Source organism: Stenella coeruleoalba (genome assembly GCF_951394435.1).
Source record: "Stenella coeruleoalba genome assembly, chromosome: 11".
NCBI lineage: Eukaryota > Metazoa > Chordata > Mammalia > Artiodactyla > Delphinidae > Stenella > Stenella coeruleoalba.
The window spans coordinates 90,493,316-90,502,677 of NC_137157.1; the positions used below are offsets into that span (position 1 = coordinate 90,493,316).

Here is a 9,362-nt window from a genome sequence, read left to right on the forward strand (position 1 = left end):
AGAACTTCCAGCCAGGAAAGAAGAGCACACACAAAAAAAACACATTTGGCTGAAAATATCTGTATCTATATCTCTTGAGAACTTAGATCAATCAGCAACAGGTACAAAATGCAACAGAAGCTAAAGGAAGTTTAATATCTGGAAAAGTTGACATGATGGGAACCCAAAATCTGACAGCTTCAATCAAAGAGGCATCTTGTCTACTGAATTGAATTAGCTCAGTTGGATAGCACTTTTCAACAACAAAAAAGTCCATTAAAGAACAAAAATTTTAATGTTTTACCATTGCACTACTAATTACTTATAATTATTATAATTATCACTTATAATTAATATTACTTAATATATATCAATTTTATATTAATATAGAAAATAAAAGAATTCTGAGAACTAAACCATGCAGAAACAGTCGATGAACCAGACAGGCAGAGGGACCCAGCAGAGACTAGCAAAGCCTGTAAGTCATCACATTCCATTAGAAACATCCAGTTGAAACCAGATGAAAAAGCACTGCAGCAATACTCCCCAACAACTGCTGGGACCACTGAACTCAGAAACACAGCAAGGTAAGCAATATGGGTATTTCTATCAGTATTGATATAATACTCTGTTTCTCCATATTAAAGGGTGTTTGCAGTAACAGGTCAGGCTTGAATCCTAGTCATAACTATAATAAATCAACAAAACAACTTTTTTTAAGCGGATCCCGTGACATGTTCCTGGTGATCATTTATGTCTCTGAAGACACCAAGAAAGAAGAAAAATAACAGCTTATATAATTAACTCAGAGGGGATGATATAGTAGTAAAGACATCAATTTTAGAAAAGAATAAGGATGAAATGACCCCGTGTGAATGTGTGTTGTTTACATGGAATGTAACATTTCCTTTTATGTCTTTAACATTAATTTAAGCATCCAGTATCTGCGAACATATGAATGTGTGATCTAATTCTAGTTAACGTATAGCACTTATGCTCCTTCATAAGTTATATTACATTTAAATGTCACTGGGCCTTTGCTGTGTGTCTCCAAATAGACTGCTATCTTCTTGAGGGCAAGGAACATTGTCTACTCAAGGCATATGGCAGAGGTTTCTCAAGTGAACATTTGATAAATGCTGGTGAATGATCTAGATATTCTGCTTTCTGGTCAGAAATATTCTTTTAAAGACTTTATATCAGAGTGTCATCACACCATGATCAACCTTGTTTTTTTTAATGAAAGGCCATGGTTTTGATTTAAATTAAAGAAGGAAGCTCAGGACTAGTTAGTAGCTGTTATTTTCTCCTGAAAAGCTTCTGACTTTACCCATACCCTACACCCACACTCCCAGATAAGTGAACCTTGCAGGATAGCTGGACCAAATATGGGTAGTGAGGACAAGAGACACATTGGAGAAAGGTAAAACCTTAGAGAGCACTAATCACCAAACATCAGAAGCTTGGACAGGGTCATGGTTTTTCTTTTTTTCTTTCTTTCTTTCTGTTTTTAATTGTTATTATGGGAAAAGTTCAAACATACACAGAAGTAAAGACAATAATATAATAAACTCCCACACTCCCATAACCCAGCTTCAAAAATTATCAAAACAAGTTTGATCTTACTACCTCTATGAAGCTACTCCAATCTGCTTTCTAGATTATTTGGAAGCAAACCTCAGTATCATTTCATCATTAACTTTTTCAGGATGGATTTCCACAATGGCAAGAGCTCTTCAGTTTGACCTTATGCTCCTCAAACCAATAATATTTAACAGAATTGTCTTTGACTTTGAAACACACCCAGTGTCCTGCTGTAAAAATTTATTTTTGATGTCAGTGTAAAAGTTTTTGGAATGCATTTGCAATACATATCAAAAGTAATATAAATTTTTATTCCTATTGATTACATAAATTGTATATTTATATAATCTGAATTTCCTCTGGAAATTTATCCTGAGGAAATAATCCAGATAATTGAAGAGTGAAAAAAGAACTATGTGTATTAAAATACTTATATTAAGACAGTGAAACAATTAAGAATTTGTTAAATTATGGTAAAGATATATGAAATACTTTATAAAATATAAATATATTTTATATAACCAATAAAATAATTATAAAACTAGAAATAGGGGAAGTGTTTAAGTAAGTTAATATAAGATGAAATTTTATTTCTTATTATTACAACTTGGTAAAAATACTTATGCATTTAAATAAACTTTGGAAAGGAATAATAAAAGAAAAACAAGATGGTAGGTTTATAGGTGTTTTTCCTCCTACATATTAAAGTGTTTATATATCATTGCTATAAACTTTTTATTTTAAAATACTTTGTTTTATCAAATCTTTTAATTTCATCATGTTATAATTCTACCGTCTATCAATGCACAATCACCTGTCACTTCCTCCATGAATCTTCCTCTAATGACCTCCATATTAAATTTTCTCTTTAAATTCCTATAGCACTTGAGAGTCGATGCAGTACTGTTATTCACAAAAGTATCCTGAGAAATTTTTATTTACATATGTGATGATCAATACATTTTTATTTTGCAAGGTGGTTCCTTTCCTGAAAAACTAAAAGAACTGTATAGTATCATTAAATAAACTTTAACTTTCAGATACAATCGTCAGTATATTTCTCCCATTTCTTATATGCTCTTTAATCATGAGCGTTTACTTCTTATTTCAACAATATTGATGAGTTAGGTCCAATAAGAATCCATCTGAAGCTAGTCTTTGTTTTCATTCCAAGTTCCTAAGATGAGCAGATCAAGTATCAGTGCTTCCAGATTTGTTTACTTCCTTTTTTTAAATAAAATAACAAGCCAAAACACATGTGATAGCCTAACTTTATTTTAGCAAAAGAACTCGCTTATCACACAAACTTTTTCCACCCACAGCCCAGATAGAGCAGCAAAGAAAGCATAGCTGCTTCAGCAAAGGCTGGGGTGAAACTGGCGTGCCAGAGACCAAGCACTCCACCTGCTGGCTAGCAATTCCCCATCAGGCTGCCCCAGGGCTCTTTAAAACTTATTTCATGAACCACTACAATAAAATGCTCAAATAGCCACACAAATTCGGCGGTACAGAAGTGGATGGTAACTGCCCATCACTAACAGGGAGCACTATCGTGTTATAACGAATAGTGTAAAAGTTCACAACTGCCATACAAAAGATGCAGGTGATCAGAGCTGGATTAAGTACACCACTTAGCTACCTGCTGATGCCGGGCATCTTAAAAGTCACTTTTTAAAATGACTTTAAAATTATTTTAAAAGATTGAACTTTCAAGTTAATATTTAAAAGATCTGCCCTGAAAATGCAGTAAGATAGAGAACAGTGTATAGCCCAGAACTCCTCTCAGCTACAGTACTGTATATCACTGGTAAGACATCACTTGAGCCATGCCTGAGTAACAACTGTGATCTTTAAGAAGGGTGACTCCAACTAATTGCAGACCTTTTTTGTTTTGCTGAGACAAGTAAGCAATTCGAGCATCAGAACTAAATTGTCATGGGCAATAGCTGAAATGCTGCACATTGCCAACTAAGATTTTTCATGCGGTGTATAACCTCTCCTCTAAGTATCAAGCACATATTTAAGAGTGTCAATTGGAAAGGTACAAATTGTTAACCCTCCTTAGATGACAGACTGTCTCCACATGGCCCCAGTGTAAATATTATTAAAGTATGAGTTCTTTTGTTTTGTTTTTAGTTTTCTTAATTTTTATTGGAGTCCGGTTGATTTACAATGTTGTGTTAGTTTCTGCTGTACAGCAAAGTGAATTGGTTATATGTATACATATATCCAGTCTTTTTTAGATTCTTTACCCATACAGGTTATTACAGAGTATTGAGCAGAGTTCCCTGTACTATACAGCAGATGCTTATTAGTTATCTATTTTATATATAGTAGTGTATATATGTCCATCCCAATCTCCCAGTTTATCCCTCCCCCCATCCCCCACTTTCCTCTGGTAACCATAAGATTGTTTTCTACATCTGTGGCTCTACTTCTGTTTTGTAACTAAGTTCATTTGTACCATTTTTTTTAGATTCCACATATAAGTGATATCACACGATATTTGTCTTTCTCTGTCTTACTTCAAAGTGAGTTCTTTAAAATTTGAATTTGCACAAGGCAAGCACCACCTCTATCTATAATTTTGTACGACGTAGTGCTTTCAACTTGATGTTGTAGTTTTAAATCTGTCTTAACTTCCTAACTAGATTAGAAATTTCATGAAAGCAGGGACCATGTCTCTTTCATTTCTGTATGCTCTACAGAGCCTAGCATACTACCTTATAATAAATAGTAAAGTACTACTCGCCATTAGGCAAATTGCTATTGAATTATTAAATTACTTCCTTCATCGGGCTCTTCAAATTTCACTTGTCCCAAACATAATTAATTGGTTTCACCTTCAAACCCCACCTCTCTTCCACCTAATTCTCTAGCATTTATCTCACTGTTGAGATGGAAGTAATTTTAAACTGTATTCAGTACTGGGGCAGGTATGGTGGCAGGGCTGCTGAAGATCTCTTTGCATAAGGAACCCTCAGTCCCCTTCCCCAAGGAAGAAAAAAAAGGAGGTAAGCCTGACTCAGAAAAATAAGTCTTTTTTCGTTAGATGTGAAAAATAATTCTGAGCACATCATGATATCTCTTACTCAGACTTGTTATTGGCACAAAATTATGGATATCTGCAACCTAGGAAGAAGGGTATAAAAGAGCATGTGCAAGGGCTTGAGTATGTAAAGGAAAGAAAATACTACTTTTGTAGCTGAAAAAGTACTGTATCTGATTTCTGGTAAGACTGAAACTTTTCATCAATTAATTACTACTATTTCTTCTTTTACTGTCTGTTCAGAGTTGTTTGCATGTTTACCTGACTGTTTTCTGTATTAATAACAAGACTAGTTAGAAACCAATACTTTTTAATATTTCCTGTATTTTAACCAGTTTGCTTTCAGTCCTTCTTACATGGTCATCTTTGTTAGTCAAATTTTTGTGTGACTTTTTCCCATTGGTTTTAAGCTTATAAAGCCCTCCATATACATTTGAAAATTATCTGTTTTCTTCTAGCTATTTTATCATTTGATCTTTTTTACATATGTTACACTGATATTTTTAAATTAATGTTTAATCCCCCACAAGCTAGCCCATTATGCCAGGATCATTTATGGAATACTAATTTCTATTGATTTCAGATTCTACATTTATTATATGTTAAGTCAAACGTATAGAAGTGTCTTCTCTGGGGACTATTTTGTTCCATGATTCCACCTACTCTTGCACCTATACAATACTTGTTAATATTGTGTTTTTATACTGTTTTAATGTTTGAGGAGGAAAAAGTCCCAACATTACTTATCCTGAAAAAAGTAAGTAGTCTCACCTATTTAGTCTTTCAGATGTATTTTATGATTAATTTGTCAAGTTGTGTTAAAACAATGAATTAATTAGGAAGGAAGTGACCACTTGGAAACATTCAACCTCCCATCAAGGAGGAAGGTTCATCTCTCCATGTGTTTATCCTGAGGTAAATAGAACCACACATCTTTTCTAAAAGCCATGCCTTCAGATAACAGCATATGACAGCTTTTAGAGAAATTTCCCACTTTTTCAGGGTAAGAAAGACTCCTCTCACCTAAATATCTGGATGGGGATGTAGTTGGTGATCTTCTAAATTCAAAGTCAGAAACTGGAGTTTTCACTTCATGATAAGATCTGAAAACTAGGAACCAAAAAAGAAAACAGTTTAACGTAAAATTTCTAGGAGAAAAAAGCGAAAATCAAAGTCCCAATTTGTGGTTATCAAATTGCAGTTTGCAACCCAATGGTGAGTTTGTGGAATATTTAATAATCCTTTCACAAACAATTTCTTTAAATGGAATTGAGATATATTCTAATTTGTGGACATTTGTATCTGTCACGTGTGTGTGTGTGTGTGTGTGTGTGTGTGTGTGTGTGTACTGTACCTAAATCAAAGATAAAAATGAATTTCTGACCATTGATACAATTTATTCCACCAGGGGTACTAGTGCATTTTCCTAAAATTAAGAGCAAAAATTATTATGTTCCTAATCCATTTCCAAAATTTTTCCCCTTTCCATTTCCAAACTGTATCTTTATAACTTGGAGGATAGGTTATGTTCATGTTTACTTTCTTGAGAGAAAACATCTTCATTCCTTCCCCCCATGCTTCTGAGATTCCCAATATCTAGGCTAAGAACAGTGGTCCTAGAAAGACAGGGCCCAGATTAATTAGCATGTTGTTTACACAAAGAGAGGAGGAGCCAGATCCCACACAGGTATAAAGGACTCCATTTTCTCCTTCTTTTCTCCCAAGAATTCAAATGAAATATTCAAGTGTCAGGCACATAGTAAGCCTATTCCAGGTGTGCATACTGAGGAACATTGTTCTCACTAGCTTCAAACTCTCACCCAAATTCACTCAGAAGGGTGTTGCTTATTCCTTCTTTCTCTGAGCCCAAAGTACAGACACAGCAGGCTACAAACACCAGGTTTATTTTATTCATTCTGTGATGTACTCTTGCTACTTATTCCCTAATACCTTTGTGAAATGACATTATCTTCTTTCTGAGACTAACTCTAGCGTATCTGAATAATGGTCAAGTGTAATATAGACAATTCTAAATAATTTAATTTATAAGCTTTGCCAATGGAGAACCAGAGAGATAGTCAGAACTGCCCTGTCCCTTCCATGATGCCCACTGTCTCTCCAAGTGAGATTTTAATCTAAGGAACCTTGAAAATAAACCGTTATCACGAGGAGTTTTTGGTAAACATTCTAAAGTTATATGTGTTGCCTTTGGATGCCTCTTAGGTTTGGAGAGCAAATAATTGACCTGTAAAGACATAAAGAGTGTTTTGAATATTGTAAATTAAGATAACAGAGTATACAAACAAAATTAGCAATTATTGCCCTGTAAACTCAGAGATCTTAATATTCTTCTGATCCTACTAATTTAATTCCAAATATTAGAAAAATCAGTCTGATTGGGGTATTCAATGTGGTGACTAGAGTTTGAGGAAATTAAGGGTCACTGGTAATCAAGAGCTAACCATTTCAAATATGTTATTAAATATTACTTGGAAATAATCACATTTATTAATAATCAGATGCTAGATAAACACAAATCTTTCCTATCTAGGATCTCCCCCCCTCCACAAGATCTAATGCCATAATTAATGCATCAACAAGTTGCATTATGTCACCCATATATTCATACACTGACTCCAAGTTTCAAAAACTTGTTTTGAAAAACTTGTTTTCTGAGAAATTCCTTAGATAGCATACTACTCTGCTATTCATAAAGTAAAAGATTTCCTGGTCAAATCTATACATCCAGCAGATATTTTTCAAGATTTCTAGTAAAGATTTACTATTGTATTTTTCAGAGATCATATTTGAAATATGGCTCAAAGTGACTTCCTCTACCCAGAGAACCCAAAAAGGCGACAAGAAGTAAATCGTCTTCACCAGGAGCTCCTTGACTGCTTATCTGACAGCTTCCATGCCACCAATAAGCTGATTGGGGTTTTAAATACGCACTTAGGGTGCAGGCTGGCCTCCATTGAAATGAAAAGAGATGCGACCATCAAAGAAAACTGTGATATCATCATCCAAGCCATGATGAAAATCCAAAAAGAATTGCAAAAGGTTGATGAAGCACTAAAAGATAAACTAGAGCCAACCCTTTATAGAAAACTTCAGGATATTAAGGAAAAAGAAACCGAGAAAATTGCAATAGTACAAAAGGTTATTTCAGTCATCCTGGGAGAAGCTACTTCTGCTGCCAGTGCAGTGGCTGTTAAACTCGTGGGCTCAAACATCACAACTGGCATAATTAACAAGTTGGTCACTGTGTTAGCTCAAATTGGTGCTTCTCTCCTTGGTAGCATAGGAGTTGCTGTTCTTGGCCTTGGCATAGATATGATCTTCCGTGCCATCCTGGGAGCAGTGGAGAAAACACAGCTTCAAGAAGCCATCAAAAGTTATGAGAAGCATCTGGTGGAATTCAAGTCAGCCTCAGAAAAATATCATCATGCCATTATTGAAGTCACCAACACAGTGAAACAACAAATGAAATAAACAGTTACTTTATTTGCCACTGGAATATTTTTCTGCTTCTTTCTCAATAATAGTGTTTTGCTTCTTTGATTAGGCTCATTTTCCATAAGCTTCCAAATAGACATAAATACCATAAACAACTCAGAAAGAGGACTCAAAGATGCTAAAACTAGATGACTCTAGAGAGTCTTCTATCAACGATGAATGTCTGGATCAGTTGGTGCTAGACCCTGTGAGTAAAAGATTACATCCTGGTATGTCTTCTCACTGTGCTCCACAGATCAACATTAGGGTGAATGCTATTGTAGAGCAGCAGGTGTAGGGGTTACCTTTTCCTTTTCTAATTCCCAGTCAAAATCCTTCAAATTTGCATTGAATGCACAGACTTTCACTTCTACCACCAGCTCAGACATCATTTAGTTCTAAGGGACATACTTAGTAACTTCTGCCCACATGCAAACACTGAGCCTTCCAATGGAATAGAAATACTACTGGAATTTTGACCATCAGTTTAAATCCAATTTTCTGTAAGTTGGAAGAGACTGAAATATGGTTTGTAGCAATTTATGTCAACGATGAAAGGAGGCAATCGTTCTGTAAACTTCTACTAATTACACACTGTAATCTGGATGGAACTTTAAGAGGGAAAAGTTAAAACTATAAAAGATAAAAGTTGTTTCTATAGTTGCAATCAACCCTGACCAACTGTGGTGTGATGATTAAATATCCCTCAAGTGAATGTCTGAACACTTTGGAACATTTTCAAAACAAGCAAACAAGCAAATCCCAGGTATATAAATGAATTTAGTACGCAGGAGAAGAAACTGCTACTTACTGTTTTAAGAATTGTCATTTAAAGGAAAGTTGTAATTTATTACTTTATGAGTTTTAAAAAAAGCGAAATTTTATTTTCAATACTAGCAGAAAGCTTCCCTTGCTATATAAAACTTTAGGTGATCCATTTCATTAATTATCTAATTTCAGGAAAATCCCAAGGCTACAGAGGTCTAATGGTTCAGTTGAATTTCTGAAGATGCCAAGTGTTTGTTTTCTAAATACTTCACCAACCAATTACTCCCCATTGAGACTCCTAGGTTCTACTTACAAATTTATTTTAAAAGTCATTCATGTTGACAAAGCGAGAGAGTGGCATGGACATATATACACTACCAAACGTAAAATAGATAGCTAGTGGGAAGCAGCCGCATGGCATAGGGAGATCAGCTCAGTGATTTGTGACCACCTGGGGTGGTGGGGGTGGGATGGGGAGGGTGGGAGG

General features: G+C 34.9%; 1 protein-coding gene across 1 annotated transcript; it reads left to right on the forward strand.

Annotated features, from left to right (window-relative positions):
- Positions 1–500: 500 nt before the first annotated feature.
- Positions 501–9,317, forward strand: SMCO3 (single-pass membrane protein with coiled-coil domains 3). Its single transcript, XM_079937728.1, has 2 exons — positions 501–566; positions 7,411–9,317. The coding sequence occupies exon 2, from the start codon at positions 7,427–7,429 to the stop codon at positions 8,102–8,104; it is 678 nt and encodes a 225-aa protein (XP_079793854.1). The 5' UTR covers positions 501–566; positions 7,411–7,426; the 3' UTR covers positions 8,105–9,317.
- The last annotated feature ends 45 nt before the right edge of the window (positions 9,318–9,362 follow it).